The sequence below is a fragment of the Pantherophis guttatus genome, chromosome 5 (genome assembly GCF_059756535.1).
Source record: "Pantherophis guttatus breed Tessera chromosome 5, ASM5975653v1, whole genome shotgun sequence".
In the NCBI taxonomy this organism is placed as follows: domain Eukaryota; kingdom Metazoa; phylum Chordata; class Lepidosauria; order Squamata; family Colubridae; genus Pantherophis; species Pantherophis guttatus.
Window position 1 is genome coordinate 55,177,166 of NC_142067.1, and position 25,789 is coordinate 55,202,954.

Consider the following 25,789-nt stretch of genomic DNA (forward strand, 5'->3'; position numbering starts at 1 on the left):
AGGCTTCGACTCAACCCTTCCAAGACCGAGTGGCTGTGGCTGCCGGCGTCCCGGTATAGCCAGCTGACGCCATCGCTGGTTATTGGGGGTGAATCATTGGCCCCCACGGAAAGGGCCCGCAACTTGGGCGTCCTCCTGGATGCATGGCTGTCCTTAGAAGGGCATATGACGGCCGTGGCCAGGGGAGCTTTTTATCAGGTTCGCCTGATACGCCAGTTGCGCCCCTTTCTGGATCGGGACTCCCTACGCACAGTCACTCAAGCACTCGTCACTTCTCGTCTGAACTATTGTAACGCTCTCTACATGGGGCTCCCCTTGGGGTACACCCGGAGGCTCCAACTGGTGCAGAATGCGGCCGCGTGGGGGATTATGGGAGCGACTGGGCGCTCCCATGTGACTCCTCTCCTGCGCGAGCTGCATTGGCTTCCGGTGGACTTCCGGGTGCGCTTCAAGGTGTTGGTGATCACCTTTAAAGCGCTCCATGGCTTAGGGCCAGGGTACTTACAGGACCGCCTTCTGCCACCAATAGCCTCCCACCGGCCAGTTCGCTCCCACAGAGAGGGCCTCCTCAGGGTGCCGTCGGCTAGACAATGCCGGCTGGCGACCCCCAGGAGGAGAGCCTTCTCTGTGGTGGCACCTACCCTTTGGAACAATCTACCCCCAGAGATACGAGTGATCTCCGACCTCCGGACCTTTCGTCGGGCCCTAAAAACTCATCTCTTTCAGTTAGCCGGTCTCTCTTGATTTTATGATTTTATGGTTGGTTTTAAATTTTGATATGGATTTTAAATTGATAAATTTTAAACTATGGGCCAAATTTAATTATTTTAAATCTATTTTTAATCGTATTTATGTATAAATGTTTTTATTTTGGCTGTTCACCGCCCTGAGTCCGAAAGGAGAAGGGCGGTATAGAAATTCGAATAATAAATAAATAAATAAATAAAATAAATATACTCTCATTAATTATTCAACCTATATGATGTATGTATATGAGGGAGGCGGGATTGGGGGGAAATGACTGTGGCATTAAATTTCGAGGAAGAAACAATAATAATAGATCTTGAGCATGTAGCTCTAGAGAGATGGGCAACTACGTTATATAAATTTGACAAAAATATAAATAAATTTGCCTTTTATTAATACTTTTTGCTTCAAAATACATGATTTAACTCATTTTTATAATGGCAGTATGGCATGAGGGAATAAAGCAATTTCAGTTCCAAAGCCAGACTTATATCCCAAATTAAAAGGCTCCAGAAGTCATCAAAATATAAATGAGATTATACCTAGGTATCATTTAGCTATGATCTATATAACAGACATATACACTAAAATCCTGTAACAAAGGACTTTTGAATTTAGTGGGGTTTCTTAGTAAATACCCATAAAACTCTTATCCCCTTATCTCTCCCATCTAGAGAGAACGATGAGAATGATCCTGTTTAATCATGACTCATGACTACTACATAAAGAGTTCACAAAATGCAGTATTGCCATTTTAAAAAAGAAAATAGAGCAAATACTTTATTTTCTAAAGATTCTGAAAGATAAATATCCTTTTATTCTGGAACTGTGAAGTTTGTGATCAAGTTTTTTTATTTTTACAATTCATAAACAATTAATTAAATTTGACCTTAAAGGTCCTTCCAAAAAGTTTTGATACAAAATAGTTATGACATTAACCAAGTATGCAGTATTAAATATGTACTATAATTACAATGTAAATATTAACTGCTTCTCAATTTTCTATCAATACAGACCTTGATTAATATGTTTTCATGTTGGGACACACTTTTCAAGTACTGTCTATTCTTGGTAATGTGCAAATGGACTAACATAAATTAATACATTTCTGCAATCTAGAGTTTAGATAGTTACAGGCTGAAAGAAAGCACCAGAAAACAAGATAGGCTCACCTCAAATGAGCCTTTAGTGAACAGCATCTTGGATGCCTTCCAGGGTAAGAAAAATGTAATTTAAGCATCTAAATACCTTAAGTTTTAGCTTCAGCGACTCGATTTCTACGTGTAAATTTTCTGTGATTGACTGAGCTTCAGTAGTCTTTTTTTTCTCAACTGCTAATTGATGTCTAAAAGAAGCAGTATTCAATGAAAGCTGCTTTTCCAAATCCTAAACACATTAGAAATAAACCATCAATAAGATTATTCAATATTTGCAATCATATAATATTGAATTAGAAATTAGAGGAAGGCAACTGAAATATTAGCAAATGTTGCCAAAAGGATGAGAATCCTCAATCTCAGTTATAACACTCACAATTTTTCACAGTCACACAGAGCCCTGCTATGTAGTTCTAAGCAATCTATGTTGCATGTTACCTGAGTTTTCTTATCCCTATCTTCCAATTTTTCGGTAAATGATGTTAATTTACACTGAAGTTCTTCTCTCTCTTCAAGCTTTTTGTCTTCACAAAGATTTTGCAATGACCGCAAGGCATCCGTTGTTTTCAAGTGTTCTGCCTGAACGTCTCTCAGCTTCTTGGAAGCCTTGCTCTCTTTTTCCTGAGATTTCCTGAGATCTGCTCTCAGAGTCTGCCCTTCATTAGCGTGCGTGGCCAAAAGATCAGGCAGGTTAATCTCTGCATTTTCGTATTTACTGATTGCTTTTACATGTCGGGACTGGAGACGCTTCAAGATTTTATTTTCCATAGTAAAAGTCTCCAATTTATTCTGCAGGACAGCCACTTCGTTTTTCAGTTCTTTAATTGTATGGTCTGTTGCTGACAATAGATGACAAGCTATCTTATTTTTCTTCTCCTGAGCATTGATGGTATGGCCAGTAATAAATGTTTTCTTCTGCTGAAGTTTCTTTTTAGGCAATGTTTTGCCTCCTACATTAAAAAAAAAACAAAAAACAAGATGGCATGTAAGATTGAGCAAAGTAAGAATCACATCATTTTACATAAGCCTCAGAGCCAAATGCTCAAATATGTATTCACAGCATAGATTCACTTTCTTTTATCTAACTTTTTGAGTCAATCTCTGATGCAACTATATGTTGATTGACCTATTGTGAAAAATCATACTGGAACTCTCATAATATTAACTTCCGTAAAACATAACTGCTATACTCACATAATATGCTAGGACAGTATTTAGAAAGCTTTAAGATGCATTGACTTCAACTCCTAGAATTCCTCAGCCAGACAGGCCTAAAGCAGGATTGGTAGCCCAGCACCCTAACCACTCCACAAAACTGCCTAGACAGACAGGTGGATAGATATACATATACATACATACATACCATATCCAAATAATGATAAAACAATGAACGTAATAGACTGAAAAGAATGGAAGTGTGACCATTAAAATTTGCCAACTCTTTTTTTTTTAATACTGGAACCTCTCCCCTGGCCCTTGGCTTATTTATTGAAACTATGTGACACTGACATCTGTATGACCATGATAACTGGTGAACTACATCCATCGCTACAAGTCCCATTCCTCGATAGAGGAATTACTGACAGGGTGTGGAAAGCAGTCCATTAATATATTAATCAACTGCATACAATTTAAACATTTTATCAACATTCATATGGTTTCCAAAATTATAGTGTAGTCTCTAGAGTATAGAAGTGTCAGGATAGCTAAGCAAAAGCGGAGTTATAGGACAACTGCTTGATTTTTAGGAAAGGCTTAGCTGCCATTAGTTCGGTTGAAATCTGCCAAGCACAGCGAATGCAGTAGTGTTCAAAGTGAGCAACTGCCTTCTTACCTTTTGTATGGACATCATTTTTCTTTTTCTTTTCTGGTAAATTCCGCTCTTTAGTTTTTGGTGTTTGGGGCAATGGGATGATGTAGCTGCCACTCTCTTCACTTATGGAGGTTTCAGAGGCATCCGCGTGAAAATCTTTGTGATAGCAGTTCTGAGAAGTTCCACAGATGTTCTCTTCTGGACAAATGCTGTTCCTGCTGCCATTGACAGCTGTTCTTGAAGCATTATCATGAAAGTCATTAGAGTAGGTAAACTGAGCACTTCCAGGCTTGCTGGAATGTTTCCTACAGCTAATGTCTTGACTGTTGGTGCTCTTACTAAGCCTACCTGGAGAATCGTTTGAGCTTCCTCTTTTTCTGCATTGCCGAGACGTTTTTTCCTCTTGGACAATATGATGAAGGGCTGTATGATCAGAAGCCATCATTCCACCAATGGCAGGGAAGTCTATCAATTACACTTTAAATTTCCCCAAGGAAATGGCACTGTAGTCAGAAAAAGAAACAATGTATGATGTAAACATTTACTTAAGCCTTCATCCAATACATTTAATACATCCAATATGGTTTTTAAAGATTCTGAAGGATAAATATTCTGGAAGTGTGAAAGTTTTGACCAGTGTCGCCCCCCTCCATTTTCTATCAATACAGGCCTTGAGTAACATGTTTAAAATGCATGTTATTTTCATGTTAGGAGACACGTTTCAAATACTACCTGTTCCTAGAAATGTTAGTGTGCAAAAGGCCTAACATAAATTATTACATTTCTTGAGGGCTTCCGGTTTGACTTTCGTCGCCACCAGACGGTCCTTTGAGACCGCCAGCCCCGTAGCTCGTAAAGAGCCGCCTTTACATTTGAAAGGCGGCTCGAAAAACTCCATTTCCATAAGGAAATGTGAGATAGAGCAGGCGGGGGCAGGTAGAGCCCTCTGTGAAGTCCGCAGAGTTTTTTCTTTACTCTTGGGGACGAAGCAGGATGAGGCTCCCTATTTCCCTCGCCACTGCTCCGGGCTTCGGGAGACCTCTGCTTCTTGCAGAGCCAGGCGACGAGATCAAGCCTTTCAATGAAAATAACAGATTGCTTAATTAAAGAGGATGAGATCTGGGACCCTAAATTGCAAGTATTTTTAATGATTTTATAAGCGTTTCTAAGCGAAGGAAAAAAAAAGCTTAAAATGGCGACCGCTGAGGCTTGAGAAGTAGCCGAAAGTGAAAGACCTTCCGTAAGAAGTTACAAAGTAGCGGAGCAAACAGTGCTGGCTAGAATAGAGAAAAGAAAAAATTTCTATTCTAAGTTTCTTTTTTTCCTTGGAGATCTGATACTGATCTTGTTGGGGAGAAGTCCTCTTTCTTCAAAAAGAGTTTGTCTGTGTGGCAGGATGGTGTTAAAATTAACAAAGCCAGACAAACAAGCAGCGGGGGGGTTTTTCCCCCATTTACAATTGTGTGAGCAAGTTTCGAGTTTACAGACCCAGAAGGATGGTTTTAATTTAAAAGAATTTGTTTTAAAGGAAATGGCAAGACATGACGAGATTGTGAACCAGAATTTTGAAAAATTTAAGCAGGAAATTAAAGAATTCATACAATTAAAGTATGATAACTTACAAAGAAAGATTGTAACAGTGACTAATGCTTTTTCAGAAATAGTTATAAAGATGGATACAAATATCAAGTTATTAGAGTCTAAAATGGAGAAAGTTGATGATAAGATTTATAACTTGAACAATAAAATACAAAGAATGGAAAATGATCTGATAAACATTCAAGACAATAGCTCTGAAGTAAAGTCTAAAAAGCAAGCTGATCACGAGATTTACAATATGGAAAATATAAAACAAGGGATTGAAAGAGAAGTTACAATGATACAATACAGGCTCACAGAATTTGCGGTTAGAATGAGAGGGTTACAGGAAAACTATAGAGAAGATTTAAGAAAAATATCTGCTGAAGTTCTGGCTGGGATTTTAAAGATTCACCCAGAGGAGGTATCTTGCAAGATCGAGAAGGCCTATAGAGTAAATTCTTGGATTGCAAAGCAAAGGCAATTGCCTAGAGATGTGGTGATTTATTTTACAGATAAAGAAATAAGAAATGATATTGTGCAAAAATCTTTTAATTCTACTTTACAACTGTATGGAAGAAAGATCTGGATATATAAAGAGTTGCCACCCAAGATATTAAAAGATAGAAAGAAATTCGGATTTTTGGTGACTGAGCTAAACAAACAAAACATCTCATTCAGGTGGGATGTCCCAGTTGGCATAATATTGAGATATCAAGGAGAAAGATATCAACTAAATTCTGTTGAAAAAGCGGAAGAATTTTACTATAAGATTCTTAAAATGGGTTCAACATCTTCATGTATAATACATGAGTGGAATAAAGAAAAGCAAAATCAGCAAGAGATAGAAATTCAGGATAAGCAGAAAGAGATGGAAGTAATGGAAACATAACAAGTTACAAAGGACTTTGTAGATTTACAGCTTCTGGATTCTCCTTCAGAGGTTACAGCTGGACTATTTATAAATAGAAGAGAGGCGGCTTTGGATTCTAATCTGATGATCCATCAAGTTACAGATCAGCATAGAAATCAATCAGTTGACATACAACTCAAAGAAAAGAAACCAGAATGGAGACTTAAGCCACAAAAGCAAAACCAACAAGATCAAGTTATAGATCAGCATGAAAACCAAACAGTTGATACACAATTTATAGAAAGGAAATCAGGATGGAGATCTAACCCACAAAAAGTCAAGAAAAGAAGAAGCAGGTCTCACAAAAACAAAAACTTTTAAACTAAACAACAGTGCAATGCCAGTTATCTAAGAGACGATTGAATATATGAAAAGATAGCTGAGGCAAAGTATTGATCTATATTATCCTGAGGACAGTGACAGACCTCTGCAGTGCTGTACTTTTGGGATGTCAAAAGGGCCTTAAACTGAATGGATTGGAATTATCTATTTTGGATTGTTTGATAAATGTATTACGTTTATGTTGAGCTACAAGGCAAGAGAATTATGGGATTGGGGCACGCAGAAGATCTGGTTGTTACCCTATTATGGTGGTTGGAATTAATAATTTAGATGAAAGACACTACTATAGACACTATATGGAATACTAATATAAAGTCACTCGGGTGGTTGTTTTTTATATATCAAGACATCTATGGTTGATGGGGGCAGATGGTAATTGAAGATACCGAACATACTGTTGGAATTAGGATGTGATGTTACCCTAATATGGGTGATGGAGTTAACAATCCAGCTGAAAGACACTACAGAAGATATCATATGGATTATAAGCTTAAAGTCATTTGAGGATTTTATTTATATAAGGGAATACTTCTTAGTGGTGTGGGCAGAAGAATAGAGAGATCAAGAACTATTATGTATGGTAGTTCTGTGGGAATGTGGGTGGAAATAGGTTAGCTTACTGATTGTTTAGTTGAAGAAAAGGGATATTATGTTTAGATATGAATATATGTAAAAGATTTGAGTTAAGAGATATATCTATGGGGTGGAGGAATAAATGTTAAATTAGGATTTATTATATAGTTTTATAGTGGAAGGTTGCTTTGAAATGTCATATTAATATATAAAAAAAGATTTGATTTAAGAGATATATGTATGGGGGAGGAGTAAAAGAGTAGATCATGAGTAGAAATTGTTAAATTGGGGGATATAATAATATTACTATGCTAAATTAGGAGTTATTATATAATGTTATAGTAGAATGTTATTTCGAAATGTGTAGTATAAGGGGGATATAATAATATTATTAGAAAGAAAGGGTCAGCATATGGGGGATGGAGCAAGGGGATGGTATTATATAATCTGTTATGAATTTGGGTTGTACCCTGAAGAAGCCACAGGGGGAGGGGAGGGCAAGGGGGGGTTAGGGAGGAGGGGGGGGGGGAATTTGTATTTGAAAAACTTTTTTCAATAAATTATTATATTTCTCCAATCTACAGTTTAGATAGTTAGAGGCTGAAAGAAAGTCCTACAGAACAAGATAGGCTTCTGTCAGATCAGCATTTAGTGAATAGCATCTTGGATGCCTCCCAGGGTAAGAAAAATGTAATTTAAGCATCTAAATACCTTAAGTTTTAGCTTCAGCGACTCGATTTCTACGTGTAAATTTTCTGTGATTGACTGAGCTTCATAGTCTTTTTTTTCTCAACTGCTAATTGATGTCTAAAAGAAGCAGTATTCAATGAAAGCTGCTTTTCCAAATCCTAAACACATTAGAAATAAACCATCAATAAGATTATTCAATATTTGCAATCATATAATATTGAATTAGAAATTAGAGGAAGGCAACTGATATATTATCAAATGTTTCCAAAAAGATGAAAATCCTCAATCTCAGTCATGATAATCACAATTTTTGAAATGGGAATCAACCCACATTGTGAAAGAAAAATATCGAAAATAATGTGTATAACCAAAAATAAGTTCATATGATGCTCACAATCTGTTTTGCAGATTAAGGAGAAAATAAATAGATAGATAGATTTTGTTCATATCAATTAAATTAATTGAATATGCTTCATTTTTGCCTGGGTAGGATGCAAAGTAAGGTAGGTTTAGTCAATATACAGGTTTAAATGTGCTGGCTACCCTCATGTCATCAGAGATGGACTTTTTCATCTGATTAAAGCACGAGTCATTCTTTCCAAAATCTCAATTTTCTATACAACTGAGCTGAATATGCAAAAATGGAAGGAAGTGTCAAGAGCAAGAAGTTTTGCACAACATTCACTCAAAACATCCAGGTAGTATTTTTCAACATTCATCTCTGATCGTGTGGTGAAAATAAGATTCATAAGTAATTAGCTTAGCTAGCTTGCCCGTACCAATTTTAATACATAATTCCACCTTTCTAACTATAATATTCTCCTGGTTTTCCTACATTCCTCTTTTCCAATAATGTCTTTTTTATATCTAGAGATTTTAATTTCATTGATTCATAAGAAAAAATATCACTAAAACTTTCCTCATTGCATAGTTGTGCAGCTTCTCTTTGTGTTTCAGAACTGATACAAGATTTGTAAAAAGCTGGCATTATACAAAAACATCCTATTGGATCTGTTTTCCTAGAGCTGAGCTGAAGGAAGAAGTCATTGGTAAAAATCATACAGTTCCCAGCTGGACAATCTAGAGACTGTGTCAGTAAAGTAAACCTAGACTGGTCATCGCCTATCATGATTATGTTTTATTGGTAAAGATGGCGAAAAGTATTCTACCAATGATGTATGAAATCCTTATCTGTTCCTTTAAATAACAAACTCCCACAGAACTGAAGTGTGATTTCTGGGTAACAATTTAAGAATCTGAATAGGAATGGATTTCCTTGTAAAATAGAACTTTGAGGAAGCTATTCTTGTTTCTAAATTTTGTATGCGTTCCTGCTTGAGCAGTTTTTCTGTTAATTTCAATCAAATGAATCTTGGGGACTTGAGGATGGTGCCTGTAGAAAATGGTCCCAATTGCACACTGAAGCAAGTCAGCTTAAAGATTTTCTTTATAGGGGTCTCACAGAGGGATTTAGGACGTTTAGGCACAAACACTTGGCTGCGCATACTTTGCCCCCAGCCATCTGCCTCAACCCATTTACAGCCAGCTTTCCTCCTTTGCTGGCCCTCTCCCAGCCATTGTGCACAACCAATGGGCCAACGGCCTTCACCATTCACCCTACGTCTCTGCCCATTTGCCCAAACATCATTTGACCTGGGCCTTTGGTTGCACGGGACAAATAGCCCCCAGCCATTTGGATGTTAGGCAGAAGCAATGGTACTGGAGGGGCAGTGTGCTGTGCAAGATTTTTTTAAAAATAAGTACTGTGGCTGCTCCACAAGTTATGGGGCCTCGCAGATCTGTTACCAGGACCAGAGGGAGGGGGAGTAGCAGCCGCTGGGGCCACTGGGTGGCAGTCAAGTGTGAGTGTGTTCGGGGACCAGGGGCTTCACAAAGATAGCTTGGTTTACAACTCAGTTAGCTCCAATGAAAGAGGAAAGGAAGAGCAAGGCTGGTGCAGCTTCTGGCATTGTGGAGGAAGGACTAGGAGGTTGCACAGATGAGTGGCAGGGCTTGCATGCTGAAGCAAGTCAGCTTAAAGCATTTCTTTATAGAGGATCTCACAGAGCCCTGTTATGTAGTTCTAAGCAATGTATGTTGCATGTTACTTGAGTTTTCTTATCCCTAGCTTCCAATTTTTGGGTAAGTGATGTTAATTTACGCTGAAGTTTTCCTCTCTCTTCAAGTTTTTTGTCTTCACAAAGTTTCTGCAATGCCTGCAAAGCACCTCTTGTTTTTGAGAGTTGTGCCTCAATGCCTCTCAGCTTCTTGGAAGCCTTGCGCTCTTCTTCCTGAGATTTCCTGAGAAGTATTCTCAGAGTCTGCACTTCACTAGACTGCATGGTCAAAAGATCAGGCTGGTTAATTTCTGCATTTTCATATTTCATGATTGCTTTTAAATTGTGGGACTGAAGATGCTTCAAGATTTTATTTTCTGTAGTACAGGTCTCCAATTTATTCTGCAGAACAGCCACTTCGTTTTTCAGTTCTTTAATTTAATGGTCTCTTGCTGACAATAGACGGCAAGCCATGTTATTTTTCTCCTGGACATTGATGGTATGGTCAGTAATAAATGAGTTCTTTTGCTGAGGTTTCTTTTTAGGCAACATTTTACCTCCTGCATTAAAAGAAATATCAAGATTGCATATAAGACTGACCAAAGAAAGAATCACATAATTTTAGATAAGCCTCAGAGCCAAATGCTCAAATATGTATTCACGGCATAGATTCGCTTCCTTTTATATAACTTTTTGAGTCAATCGGATGCAACTATTTGTTGATAGACTTATTCTGAAAAATGACAACCTAAGCTCAGTGGTGGGATTGAAATAATTTAACAATCATTTCTTCTTAGTGACTGGCTGGGTGAGCATGGCTGGCTGGGTCATGTGCTAAGTGGGCATGGCGACCTTTATGCCATTCATGTGGGTGGTGTTTGTATGGGCCAAGTGGGGTAGGGGAGGGAATCCAGGAGTCTCCGGTGGGTGAGGTGGGAGGGAAGAAAGATCCAATCTCTCTCTCTCTCTCTCTCTGTGTGTGTGTGTGTGAGAGAGAGAGAGAGAGAGAGAGAGAGAAAGAGAGAGAGCACAGTGCCGCCAGCCTGATATAACTCTCTGAGATTGGATTGGATCGCTCTCTCTCTCACACACACACGCACACACACAGAGGTTGGGTCAGATCTCTCTCTTTCTCTCCCTCTCTCCCTCCTTTAGAATGTCTGCCAGGCTGAGGGAAAGTACATGTGCTATGGCATGCTGTGGACGCCCCTCACTCGTCCCTTTGCCTGGCTTCCCTCGTCCCACTGCTTGTGTTCTCCCTCCCCAATCTAGCTTGACACAGACGGAAGCTCACAATTGCCCTTTCCAAGCCCACTGTCAGTGAAGCAGGGCACCGGTGAGGGCTGGCTTTTTGCCTAGGTTTGTTTGGCTGTTGGAGGGAAAATGGCTTCCTCCCCAGGCCCTTGTCTATTTCCCTCCAGGAGAGCTTAAAAGAAAATGATTAAAAAGGGAAAGAAAAAAATATCTTAGAAAGGAATCAAAGCAGTATTATGTTGATTTAATGGAATGGCATTAGTAGTAGAAGTTGTATATAAGAAATAAATTGGAATAAATATATATGGCGTTGAAAGCGCTACATTAATATATTAAGGAAGAACATACAATTTAAATGAGTTTAATAACATTCATATGACTTCCAATAATATAGTGTACTTTCTACAATGTAGAAGTGTCAGGGTAACTCAGCAAAAGAGCTGAGTGAAGCTCTTTTGTGAAGTGTGGTGAAGCTGCCCCACTCTTCGCTTGTGGAGGTTTTAGAGGAACCTGAGTGAAAATCTTTGTAATAGTACTTCTGAGAAGTTCCACTTTTGTTCTCTTCTGAATAAATGCGGTTCTTGCCATTGACAGCTGTTCTTGAAGTGTTATCATGAAAGTCATTGGAATTGTTAAACCAAGCACTTCCAGACTGGCTGGAACTTTTGCCACACCTACTGTCTTGACTGTTGTTGGTGCTCTTAGTAAGCCTACCTGGAGAATCGTTTGAGCTTCCACTTTTTGAACATTGTCCACATGTCTTCTCCTCTTGGATGGTATGATGAAGGACTGTATCATCAGAAGCCATCATTCCACCAATGGCAGGGAAGATGGTCAATTTTACTTTAAATTTCCCAAAGGAAAAGGCACTGTAGTCAGACAAAGAAACAATGTATGATGTAAACATTTACTTAGGGCTTGATCTCATAGGTTTAAAAGTTGTTTGTTCTGATTTTGTACCAAAAAAGATCACCACAATTTTGATCCTTTGCATTATATCATTCACTTCTTGAAGAATTGATGTGTTTATTAATTAATATGCTTTTTTCTTAGCATTCTCATTCGCAGAATACAATGACTACAGAGCCCTGAGTTCTTTCAAGGAGCTAAAAAGACTAAAATAATAATATTACATTTCACAGAAACCCTGGACTGACATTCAAATAATAGAATAACAGAGTTGGAAGGGACCTTTGATGTCTTCTAGTCCAAACCCCTGCTCAAGCAGGCATACAACATTATTTCTTTCACTCAGCTACTCATGGAAAACATCAGACAGAGAAAATATTTTCCTGATAAAGCAAGGAGCAAGTTATTCCTTCCTGGTTCAGAAACCCTCCAATATTTAAGATAAAAATAAAAAAGCAGTCTGAGGTTTTTAGAGCGGAGGGAATGAAAAAGAAGAAAAGATTAGTCCCCATTGCTGAAATAAATTCACATGCAGATAAAAAAAATAAATAAATGACCTAGGAAATTTTGAAAAAGACAAAGGACAAAGCAGTTGGAAAGAAGGTTCTGAGCCCAACATGTATTTAAATATATATTTAAAATAAATTTAAAAAGCACAAAAGTGAAAAAGAAGTTTCACTTCTTTAAAAAGAAATAAAAAAGGAATGAATAAACTGTAAAAATATTTACAGACCCCTTGCATCCTGGACATAAACTGTTTCAACTCCTACTCTCAAAATGACACTATAAAGCACTGCACACCAGAACAACTAGACACCAGAACAGTTTTTTCCCGAATGCCATCACTGTGCTAAATAAATAATTCCCTCAATACTGTCAAACTATTTACTAAGTCTTCACTACTATTAATCTTCTCATCGTTCCCACCACCCATCTCCACTTATGACTGTATTACTGTAATTTTGTTGCTTGTATCCTTACGATTTATATTGATATTGTTTCCTGATTGCTTATTTGTACCCTATGACTATCATTAAGTGTTGTACCTTATGATTCTTGATGAAGGTATATTTTCTTTTATGTACACTGAGAGCATATGCACCCAGACAAATTTCTTGTGTGTCCAATCACACTTGATCCAAAAAAATTCAATTCAGTTCTGTTCTATTCTATTCTATTCTATTCTACAAATGAAAGGAGAAAAAGGAAAAAAAACTAATTGAGGCAGTTAGTGCTCAGATATCATTGATGAGAAATTAACTATAAAACTATAAAAAACAGTCTCGGCCTCCCCCGGACCCTGGCTTGCTGATGCACAAGAAGCACGCTCGAGCCTGAATCGGAGTATCTTGGTTTAATCATGAATTGGGGAATGGAACAAATTCCTCAGTTCCATTGCGGGGGTACAACCGCCCGTACAGATCCATGTGGCTGATTATTTGACTGAGGAACAATGCCACCTTTTCTGCTGACCCGTCAAACGTAGCTTGTACGGGGGGTAGCCCCCAGGGGGTCTGAGGGGTCCACACCCCGGGTCCCCACATCGGCAATGGCTCCGGTTGGCGGGGTTGGGTTGGTCTTTGCCTTGCATCGCCCTGATCATGTTGACTATCCGTGGCGTGAACCACTATCCTATCCCTACCGGGTCGTGGAGGAGCTCTAAGAGGTGCATGGAGACCCTCCCCCCCGGCGGGCTGTATGGTACTGCCTCTCCCTGGGGGTTGGCGCTCCCCGCTGGCCCGTCTCGCACGTTGTTCCAGTTTAAATTTCGGACTGGCGAGGCGGGGTCTGATGGCCCCAGAACCACTGCTTATGGCCCCGCCCCCCTGCCACATCTCAGAGGGGTCTCCGCCGGGGGCCCATGGCTGCCAGGAGGGTGCGTCCCGAAAGCTAGCCTCCCCGAACCTATCTCGTAGAACATCCATGGTAGTCGCTCCTGGTCCCGTAGAGTAACTCCAGTCCCCTTCCTCTTCTTCAATCCACTGCCGCTCCCTCCAACCCTGGAACTGAGCGCCAGAGTGGGGTGGGGTTTGCACCCGCGTCCCAGGTAGGGCGGAACTGTGCCACCAATGCCCCGCACTAACTTGAGTAGTCGTCTCGAAGCCTTGTGGTTCCTGACCCCCCTTCCTTGGGACTGCTCCAGTGCCCTCCTTCCGCGGCTCCGGTCGCTTCGGCCTGACCACCGGCTGCTCGCTGGTCTCCGTCGGGTTGGCGGCGGTGGCCCCCTCGTCCTCCTCCTCCTCCTTCCCCTCAGGGAACGTCTCCTCAGGCAGGGCGTCCGCGCCCTCTGCCATAGCGCTCTGCTGCTGAGAAACCCGGTGAGTAAGAGCAGCCGCGTCTTCCTCTCGGCCTCCCCGGACCCTGGCTTGCTGATGCACAAGAAGCACGCTCGAGCCTGAATCGGAGTATCTTGGTTTAATCAGCAACAACAGCTCTCGGTGGAAACCGGATTGCAAACCATACAAAGACGCGGCTGCTGGGAGCTTGTAACAGTGTCCATATATAGAGCGAGCGCCAAGTGCTCCCAGCTGGGGCGATTCAAAGTTCCCGCAGCTGTCATTCCGGCCGCGCAGAGATGACGTCATTCATCCCGGGTGTCGCCGGAGTCGTGTTGTTTGTAGATAGCTCTCTATGCCCACGCGTCCCCATCAAGACCCCGTGCACAGGAACGCCTAGCCGGTACGCTAACCCCTCCACCAGCATCCAGTGACCCATGTCCACCCCCCCCCATCGAGCGCGCCACTCAGGCTGCAGCGGCTGGACTCGAGTGCTGTGCGGTTGGTGTCGATCGCGTCGTGCCGCTCGACAAACAGTACATTAAATTATTTTAACAACATGGAAAAAGATCCGAGTCTTTCACTTTGTTATTTAAAAATGCAGATCACACACATACACTCACACACAGATACAAACTAGAAAGAAGGAAAAAAAAACATAAAAATAGTTTCCAACTATTCTTTGTTATATAATATTGATAAACATTAACATTTTGACATATTTCTGACTTCGTTTAATTAAATCTGTCTGACAAGAAAATGTATTATCAGAATCACATGGTTTCAATGAGCCGTGTAATTATGTCCACAGATAATGCTTCGGTGGTACAAATCCCTACTTTGCTGACTGGCAGCAGGACATAATAGAAGTTGGCAACACAATTCAACTTGGAAGGGAAAAGTAGCTGCTTCATTTCCCGGGTCCCTTGGAGGAGCTCTTCTACCAGGCCTTTGTCTTCCAAGTGTTTTTGCTTCCCCTTAACTGTTGCTATCTTTGCTTACCCACAATCTGAACCAAGCACTCCTTGACTGCCCAGAAAACAGAATCTGATGTGCCCGCGAAGCGCCCAGGGTTTAAACGTCCTCCCCACAATGCTCAGGAAGAGGCTTCTACCTGAGATCCATTTATTCACATTACCGGTTCTTGGGCTTCGTTGGCAAAGAAGTGGCTGTTTAGATCTTTGCTACTACGGCAAATAGAGAACTTCTTCTCTGCGTATTATAGGACTTGTAGCGCAAAGCTGAATGGAAAGAAAAAGTAAAATGGCAGCCTACTCCCTTCCCTACGGCCTCACATGCTTGCCTGCCTTCCATGTGGCCTTCCCGGCAGTCCTCCACGCCTTTGCCTTCCAAGGTCAGGACACACATGGGGCCTGTGATGGGAGACGTGCTGTTTCTGGCCCGGCCCGGCCAGTGGGTGGGTGGGCGGCCCTTCGGGGAGATGGAGCCGTTGCGATGGGGTTGAGGGGGCAGCGGCAGCAGCGGTGCTGTGGCAAGGCAAGCGGATTTCCCAGGGCTGCTGCACATGTGCACCACATGTAAAGGAAGGCAGACACCGCAAAAGCCACGCAGGAAACGTCCCGGGGAGTTCCAGGACTCCCCGGCGCCGCCGATGCCTGCAGCGGCAAAAGCTGCGTAGGAAAAGTTTCAGGGAGTTCCGGGACTCCCTGCCACCACTGCCGCAGATTCCTGCCGCAGCAAAAGCCGTGCAGGAAAAGTTTCGGGGAGTGCTGCCTCAAGCTCCCGTTTCCACCCCTGCCTCCGCCTGAAGCTCCTGTTTTGGGTGCTGTTGCTGCTGGTGTCGCCGCCGCCAGGCATTTTATCTCAGGCCTCCAGTCTCACTCTCCTAGATTTTGAAGGATGGAGGGAGAGAGAGAAAGAAAGAAAGAGAGAGAGGGAGAGAGAGAGAGAGACAAAGAAAATGAGAGAAAGAGAAAAAAAAGAAAGAGGAAGGGAGAGTCAAGAAAGAAAGAGAAAAAGAAAGAAAGAGAAGGAAAGGAAAAAGGAAAGGAAGGGAGAGAGAGTGAAAAGAAAGAAAGAGACAAAAAAGAGAAAGAGAAAGAAAGAGAGGAAGGGAGAGACAAGAAAGAGAGAAAGAAAGAAGGAAGAGGAAAGGAGGGAGGGAGGGAGAGAGAGAGAGAGAGAAAGAAAGAAAGAAAGAATGAGTTGGAAGGAAGGAACTACAAACCCTGGCACTAGATGTGGCTTCAGAAGACGCTTTGATACCATATTGTTTTTGTTGACCCTCTTTTCCACTTACAGAGCTAGTTTACTGTTTTTCTTTGAAATAAATATTCAAAAACATTTAACCTACTAATGCCTCAATTAATGTAACTTTATTGGTATCTATTTTTATTTTTGAAATTTTGAAATGCAGTAGCTGCTGCATTTCCCACCCTAGGCTTATACTCGGGTCAATAAGTTTTCCCAGTTTTTTGTGGTAAATTTAGGTGCCTCGGCTTATATTTGGGTTGGCTTATACTCGAGTATATAAGGATAGTTATAAAAACCCTCCCAAAATGTTACTATAAGATGCATGTTACGAGTAGGCAATTATTAGCAGAAACAAAACTTAACAAATGATCAGAAGTTAAGAATGATAAAAGTATTGTTCAGGTGTTCCATACCTCATGGAAGGTCATTGGACTTCCTTCTGGCTCACACTTCCACAGAGTCTTTTAGGCTACTATTTACTTGTGCTGCTTTGCTGACTTTAACAACTATAAAACCCCCAAAAATAAACAAAGAAACATGACAGATTCATGACTGACATGAGTGATAGGCAAGTGGCATTTTACTTACATGTTTTAAGTCGGGGTATCAAACTCAAAGCCCACAAGGCTGGCCTGGAAATATCAAAGGGCCAGCCTGCAAAACAGGCCGCGGAAGGTCGTGTATGGCCCGTTTTCGACCTCCACGGCCTACTGCAGCACCCTCCATATGGCCCATTTTTGGCAAGCAGAGTGCTGCAGGAGGCCAAAAATGGGCCATGCAAGGCCCCACGTGCCCCATTTTGGCCAGCTGCATATTGCAGGAGGCGTCCGTCCGATTCCCCCCCCCCACTGCTCCCCGCCCCACTGCCAGCCCATGGAGGAGAACTACAATGCTGATCTGGCCCTCGAAGAAATCCAATTTGACACCTCTGTTTTAAGTGATTTAATTCTTAGGCTGTTATATCACTTTTATTGAATTTTATTGGTTACTAATGCAAATAGCTAGTTTGAGTTGGTGAATGAGGCATCAGACTTTGGCTCAGAAATTAACTGGTGAATTTTAGGATAGTCACTCTCTAGAAAGAAGGCGTGTGATAGGAGAGACTGTTCCTGGGAGGGATGAGTTAAAAAAACGAAGAGTCTATACTTCCAGCAAGGCCACCTAAGGCAAGATGATCAAAACATACATTCATCCACACTTAGGCAACATCCACAGCTTTGCTACCATGCACTAGCCCAGGGATGGAAGCCACCAAATCTGGGATCAAAAATAGGCTGGACAGGCTTTATCCCCCAGTGTTGGTGGGGAGGGGCTTCCCATGCAGGCCCAACTCCTTTGTTGGTGAGACTTGGGGAGGGGCTTGCCATAGGCTTAGGGCCAACTTTTATCCTTTGCTTTCCTTAATGACTCAGTTTCTTTTCCAGGCTTTTCTCCACACTGCATACATACATACATACATACATACATACATACATACATACATACATACATTTATTTATTTATTTATTTATTTATTTATTTATTTATTTATTTATTTATTATTTTATTTTATTTTATTAAATTTTTTATACCGCCCTTCTCCCGAAGAACTCAGGGCAGTGAACAGCCAGGGTTAAAATACATACAGTATGAAAATTAAAATAATTTAAAAAATAATTAAATCAATTTGTCTTCCCAATTTTAAAACCCCTTACCCATAAAATTAATCAATTAAAATCTTAAGCCAGCCTGGCTCGCTGAAACAAGAAAGTCTTCAGAGCCCGGCGGAAAGTACGGAGGTCCGGGATCAGTCGTATCCCTGGGGGTAGTTCGTTCCAGAGGGCGGGTGCCCCCACAGAGAAGGCTTTTCCCCTGGGGGTCGCCAGTCGACATTGCTTGACCGACAGGACCCTGAGGAGACCCTCTCTGTGTGAGCGTATTGGCCGGTGGGTGGTTATCGGTGGCAGAAGGTAGTCTCGTAGATATCCAGGCCCTAAGCCATGGAGCACTTTAAAGGTGAGAACCAAAACCTTGAAGCACACCCAGAAGACCACCGGAAACCAGTGTAGCTCATGTAGGAGAGGTGTTACATGGGAGCGCCATGTAACATCTGAAAGTGGTGAAGGCATTTCGGTGACTAGTCTGACATGTTCCCTGCATAATGGTTGCTTTGCATTCAGAGTTATGATGCTTCTCCCAAAGTACTTATGAGCCAATTCCAGAGTTCTGATGCCATCCGCCCCCCCAATGTCATATGACTCTCTTTATGGTGAATTGCATTGGGATTTTTTTGCTAGTAACCAGCCTTTTTGGCCAGTTTCTAGAAAAAAAAATGGCCACAAGAATGCATTGACTTGCTTAACAACCACAGTATTTGCTTAATGATCACTGCATTTGCTTTACAACTGAGGCGTTCACTTAAGAACCATCACAGAAACTGTTATAATATCAGGTTTGTCTTGTGGGTGCCTTGATTTACGACCATCATAACTTATGATGAAATTCTGAGCTTCATTGCAGAGATAATTTGACAGCTGTGTATATTGGATAGCTGCAGCAAGATGTTAGATAATCTCTTCAGTGGCAATGGCAGGGGGACTATTTCATACTGCATGGGACAAGGCAATGAAAAACCATGATTTAATTCATTTGTATAATGGCAGCATGGCATGAGAGCATAAAACAATTTCATTTAAATTCAGTTTAATTAAAAGGCTCTAGAAGTCAAGCAAAATACTACACCATGTGTACACAAAACATATATATCAATACAAACAACACTACATAAAAAGAAAAGGTAACTTTAGTCACATATCCGTTATCTTATTGACGGTACATTTAAAAAAAAATTTTTTTTGTTATCATTCAGAATTTTACATTTGCCCTCATTTCTCCGAATTATCCAATCATACCATCTATTCCATGCTATATAATATTTTGAGTCTGCCTTATCTTTTAATTTGAATGTTAATTTATCCATTTCCACACAATTATAGATTTTTTGAATTATCAGTTGTTCGGTTGGCAGATGATCAGTTTTCCAAAATTGAGCTAGCGCCAATTTGGCTGCAGTGACTATATGTAGTATTAAATACTTTATTTCTTTCTTATAATTTTCTTTAATCATCCCTAGTAGAAAAATTTCTGGTTTGAGTTCTATTTTTTCCGATGTTATTTCTATTAGCCAAATCCTTATTTTTTCCCAATACTTCCTAATTTTGGGGCAAAGCCACCAGACACGGAAAAAAGTGCCCTGTGCCTGCTTGCACTTCCAGCAAGTTGGACTTAAATTCAAATACATTTTTGCTAATCTCGAAGGGGCCAGATACCATCTATACCACATTTTATACTGGTTCTCTTTATAAACCACTGATTTTGTTATAATATAATTATTTTCCCACACTCTTTCCCAGTCCTCCAATTCTATGTTATGTCCAATGTTTCTTGCCCATGCTATCATTTGTCCCTTTACTAATTCTTCTGCTTCTTCCAATTTGGTTTTAATTCAATTCCTCCTTCCTCTTGGTCTTTTTTGTATCTTGTTTTTATCTGTAAATAGGGCCACCAGTCTATCTGTATTCCTTGCTCTCCGAGTTCCTCTTGTGTTTTTAGTATTGCCTGGGGATCTAATATTTCATAATATCTTACCATTTTTGAATTGCCAGGGTTTTGGGGTGTATCATCGCCTCCATTGTGGATAGCCATCCAGGAACTTTCATATAGTGTTTACTTTGAATCGGTTTTCTCTGGCTGACCTTTGCGCATCTGGTGTGCATAAATATTTGTTATACTTACATCTCTTTCTCTTTCCTAAAGAAATGGATGATTAAATTTATGTTGATAATATAGTTTATTGTGTTAATCTCAGTTCTTCAGAGATCATACATTTCACTCCATCAGTCCCCCCAGTATCTCATTTTATTTATCTGTATTTTAAATGTTTGCTTATGCATAATTTGGCCAATACTTCCTTTTCTAAAGATTCTGAAGGATATCTTTTTTTTTCTGGAAGTGAAGGTTTTGACCAGTTATTTTTTATTTTTACAATTCATAAACCATTAATTAAATTTGACCTTAAAGTTCCTTCCAAAATACTTTGACACTTCCAAAACACATAGTTATGACATTAGCAAAATATACAGTATTAAATGTGTACTATAATTACAATGTAAAATATAAACTGATTCTCAATTTTCTATCAATACAGGCCTTGATTAACATGTTTCAAAAGCATATTATTTTCATGTTAGGAGACACTTTTCAATCTGTTTCTAGAAATGGTAACATGTAAATAGCTTAACATAAATTAATACATTTCTACAATCTATAGTTTAGATAGTTACAGGCTGAAAGAAAGATGCACCAAACAAGATAGGCTTACCTCAAATGAGCATTTAGTGAACAGCATCTTGGACGTCTTCTGTGGTAAGAGAAATGTAATTTAAGCATCTAAATACCTTAAGTTTTAGCTTCAGTGATTTGTTTTCTACTTGTAAATTTGTGGCGATTGACTGAGCTTCAATGATCTTTTTTTTTAACTGCTAATTGATGACGAAAAGAAGCAGTGTTCGATGAGAGTTGCTTTTCAAAATCTTAAACACATTAGAAATAAACTATCAATAAGATTATTGAATTTTTACAAACATACAATATTGAATTAGAAATAGCAAATGTTTCCAAAAGGATGAAAATCCTCAATTGCAGTTATAATACTCAAAATTTTTCAAACAGATATAGGCCCACATTTTGAAAGAAAAACTGAGAAAAGAATCTGTGTAATCAAAAATAATGTCATATGATGCTTACAAAATGTTATGCAGATTAAGGAGAAAAGAAATAGATAGAGATCCAGTTGCAAGTTACAATATATACTTTTAATTTCTATTTATTGGTGGAAGAAATAACTATTCCCAATCCTTAAATTAAGATCGCTATAGTCGATAAATGTAAATAAGAGAACATTAGATTTTATTCATCATAACAATAAAGCAAAGAAGTATTTTTTATTTAATATACCAACATTAGAAGTTTTACTGTACTCTTCAGATGATAAACATAATGCTGACATAAAACTGTGTGGAGAAGGAGGAGGAGAAGACAAAAGTGAAATTTGGTTCATTTCAATTTTAATAAAGCCCTAATATGCTTTATTTTTTGCCTTCTATGATGCTAAGTAAGGTTGGTTTAGCAATTATATCGTTTTCAATGTGCTGCCTAGGCTCATGTCATTAGTGATGGAATATTTCAACTGACTAGTTAAAGGAAGAGTCATTTTTCCCAACATCTCAATTTTTTATAAAACTGAGTCTAATATGCAAAAATGAAAAGAAGTGTGAAAAGCAACAAGTTTGGCTCAACATCCATTCAAAACACCCAGGTAGTGTTTTTCAACATTCATCTCTGATCATATGGTGAAAATAAAATTCATAAGAAATTACCTTAGCTACGCTGCCCATACCAATTTTAATACACAATTCCACACGTCTAATTATAATCTTCCCCTTGTTTTCCTATAGACCTCTTTTCCAATAATATTATTTTTATATCTAGAGATTTTGATTTCATTGATTGATAGAAGTAATTAATCACCAAAATCTTCCTCATTACATAGTTGTGTAAAAAGTCATACAGGATAAAAAGTCATACATACTTGGGAGGAGCTTCGCTCAGGGCCAACTTTTGTCCTTTTCTTTCCTTTTCCAGGCTTTTCTCCATACTGCTTACATGGCTTTGGCCTAGTCTCACATTTTCCTCACTTAACCAATAGTTGCTTTGCCTTCAGAGTTATGATGCTCCTCCCAAAGTACTTATGAGCCAATTCCAGAGTTCTGATGCTGCCCCCCCCACTGTCACATGACTCTCTTTATGGCCAATTACAATGTTTTTTGCTTATAGTCAGACTTTTGGGCCAGTTTCTGGCAAAGAATAGACATAAGAATGCATTGACTTGCTTAACAACTGCAATATTTGCTTAATGGTCTTTTAAATATTAATCTTAATAGTAATTTGCTTTATAACTGATGAGTTCACTTAACAAACATCAGAAAAGGGGTTGCAAAATCAGGTTGGTCACATGGGTGCTTTGATTTACGACCATCATAACTTGATTCTGAGCTCCATTAGAGTCATAATTTGAGGAGCATGATAGGAAGATAGAAAATCTCTTCAGTGTCAATGGCAAGGGGATTGTTTCATACTGCATGGGACAAGGCAATGATACAGTAAACCATTTCTATATTTCCTTCAAAAATATAGAGATACACGAGGTGGGACATGGCTATATGCACACTCCTTGTTAATTCAACCTACCGGTATATGTTGAATGCATAGGAGGGAGGTCATCGTACAAAATACCTTTAAAGAAATAGATTCCCCTCCTCCCCTCTTGGGCACCCCTTTCTCCCCTCACAACTGGTCAATCTAAAGTGACAACATATGCATGTGATTTATGCTTCTCCGTAGAAGAGTCTTCCAAAGCTACTTGCTTGCTTGCTCTTCAAGATGGCCATGATGCTGCTCCGAGGTCTGAGCCCATGATAAAAGATGTGTTCCCAATTCTCTCTCTCTCTCCCTCCTTTCCTCCCTCTCCCCCCTCCCTCCACACACACTTTGAAATTCTCCTAGGGTGCAGCCTTGTTAGGCCATATTTGCAACCAAAGTTAATGCCCAGAGTATTGGAGAAGTATTTTCTTTCTAGCTTGTCAATTCTTGTCAATTCCCCATGTAGTGAAAATACACAATATTTATTTCATACAGACGGAAAATGCACAGCATGTTAGTATTTTATTTTCAGCAACCTTGGTAAGGACTGCTTGAAGTATGCTAATCACATGTTTGGAAGAGAATAACAATCACGATTGATTACCTTAGTGGAGAAAACACTTTTGCTTAATAGAAATATGCAGTGGATACATTAAGGGGCTTCTTTCTACAGCTATACACATGTTACCTCCAATTTCTTATAAGGTTATTTTAAGCTTTCCTATGTTAATATCCTGGCTTTGCGATCTGTCACAGTGAGATGTCTAAACAAACTGGTTGCAGTCACACGTAATTGATTTCATTGCTTGCTGGCTTTCATGAGGACAACCTCAAGAAGCTTCCAGAGAAGAACAGTTGGCAAGACTAGATTAAAGAAGATTGGCAGTTGATTTTTTCTAGCCTGAGGTCCACCAAATAACAGCAGTAGCCTGTGAGAAATTTGTCTATATTTCCTGGTGTGTTAGAAATACCGAATTTTAACAGGACAATTGGTACACAACAATGTGAGTTTCAGTGGAAGTAAAATGTTCACTGTACTAGAGGCTCTTCCCTTGCCTTTCTGTCCTGTTCCTGTGTCTTTCTATATTTTCATACTGGGTATTTTTTTCTACCCTTGGGCAGATCTCTTCACTTTGTAATCCTGCAAAAAATGTTATTTCAACAATAACTATTTAGAAACATGCATTATTTGTTAGAGAAAACAACAGTGAGAAAAATACATTTCATGTAGTCCTTGACCTACGACCATGTTAAGTGAATCTGGCTTCCACATTGACTTTGCTTGTTGGAAGGTCGCATAAAAGGATCACATGACCCCAGTCATAAATATGAACCAGTTGACAAGCATCTGAATTTTGATGTTGTCACCATAGGGATGCTGCACTGGTCCTAAGTAAGAAAAATAGTCATAAATTACTTTTTTTAGTACCCTTGTAATTTTGAATGGTCACTAAATGAACTGTTGTAAATCAAAGACTACCTGTATTCTAACTAGTGTTACAAATTATTTAAACTGGCACCTTCAGTTAAAATAAACTGTCCAAGAAACATGCCACATTCTGTATTTCTTCTGAAGAGCAGACATTATTCACAATAACACAGAGCAGTTATAAATAAAGCATTATAGCACAATGTTTGACTCCTTAAGCAAAAGGTATGTCTTGCGATTTTTACATTTCAATATTTATAATCATTTATGGTTTTTACCCATGAATGTCTTCTTTGAAATGTTGTGCATTGGTAATATTTCAGGAGATGAACTCCTGTTTCAGGGACAAATTTTTTAGCCATGTTAACTAATTCTTTCACCTCTCTGTCAATTCCTAAAAGGTCACAGAAAAAAAGCAGATATCTGTAAGTGCATGTTACCTTTTACGTGTATAGGTGATAAAGTATCGTTAAATCTCCATTAATATCCTCCCTTCCATTTCGTTTTTCTCTGTCTAATAAAGTGTCTCTCTAAACTCTCCCAATATTGAATTAACATAGTTTTAAATTATAATCCAAAATAGGAAAACATAAATAAATATCTGCCTTGTTTTATTTATTTCTTAGATTTATATCTCCTTCAAGTCTTTCATATTTCTTCCAAAATTTCTTTACAATAGAAACTCCATATTATTTGATTGATAGTCACTAAAGCAAAGTTTCCTATGGTATTGCGCGTCAAGGTGGACTTGAACCTAGAATTCCTTGAGGTATTCAGCATTTTAATTAATTCCAGAGAACCCACGACTCCTTTGGTCATTGTTTCAGAGATACTACCTTACCACATTCCTCAATGCCTTCAACAATAACAGAGCTTCTAATGTACTGTCTTCACTAGAAAAGTTCTTAACAATTCAGGAAGATATTCAGAGATGTATCTGCCTTGAAAATAGGTATTTTGAATTGTATATGTTAGAGAAAAGTTATTTCTCATTTGCTGTGCCTATTAATGGCATTTGGAATGGACAAGTAAATAAGCCAATCAGAAAGCGGATAATGGGTTTGAAACTCTCTGGCTTTTATATTCCCTCCCCTAACTTTCACTGGGACAGTATAAAAGGAGATTCCTGACAGAAAGTTAGTTATCAGTTAGTAGTCAGTTAGTTGTCAGTTAGAGAGCAGTTCTGCAGTTCTAATGTCAGTTAGAGGGCAGTTAGAGGCCAGTTCTAAAGGGCAGTTCTCCAGTCAGTATGCAGTTGAAAGGCAGTTCTGAAAACAGTCATCAGTAAGTTGGCAGTTAGGAGGTTTCTGATTAGGAATCAGAGGTAGATCTGATGTATTAAAAGACTCCTTCTTCTGAGGAAGAATTGCCAGAACTATAGTCATATAGAGTGATTACATACTGTATATATATCTGACAGGATATTTAAGAAAAAGAATAACATACTATTTAGTATTTGAATAGATATTGTTTTTATTATTATGTAAGTAAAAACAGATTATTGTGAACTGCTAGTAAGTCTCATTTGTTATAGTAGATTGTTATAGAGATAAGGTTTTACGGTACATTGATTTAACCTCCATGACAGTAGAGCATG

At 39.3% G+C, this 25,789-nt stretch overlaps 1 protein-coding gene across 6 annotated transcripts in view; it reads right to left on the minus strand.

Moving 5' to 3' along the window:
- The window catches only part of LOC117656638 (lebercilin-like protein), a 28,023-nt gene extending 2,873 nt beyond the window's left edge, over nt 1-25,150 (minus strand). The window contains exons 1-8 of one of the 6 annotated variants that reach the window (XM_087895172.1): nt 20,151-25,150; nt 16,937-17,029; nt 13,080-13,207; nt 11,839-11,993; nt 7,835-10,430; nt 3,739-4,220; nt 2,343-2,854; nt 1,996-2,133 (exon numbers count right to left, since the gene is read on the minus strand). In XM_087895172.1, the coding sequence (XP_087751298.1) occupies nt 1,996-2,133; nt 2,343-2,854; nt 3,739-4,162 (1,074 nt within the window). In that variant the 5' untranslated portion in view covers nt 4,163-4,220; nt 7,835-10,430; nt 11,839-11,993; ... (1 more) ...; nt 16,937-17,029; nt 20,151-25,150. Of the gene's footprint in view, nt 1-1,664; nt 2,134-2,342; nt 2,855-3,738; nt 4,221-7,834; nt 10,431-11,838; nt 11,994-13,079; nt 13,302-16,936; nt 17,370-20,150 lie in introns of those variants that run through there. The other 5 variants (XM_087895166.1, XM_087895170.1, XM_087895167.1 and 2 more) reach the window with 5 other exon arrangements.
- Between the last annotated feature and the right edge of the window lie 639 nt (nt 25,151-25,789).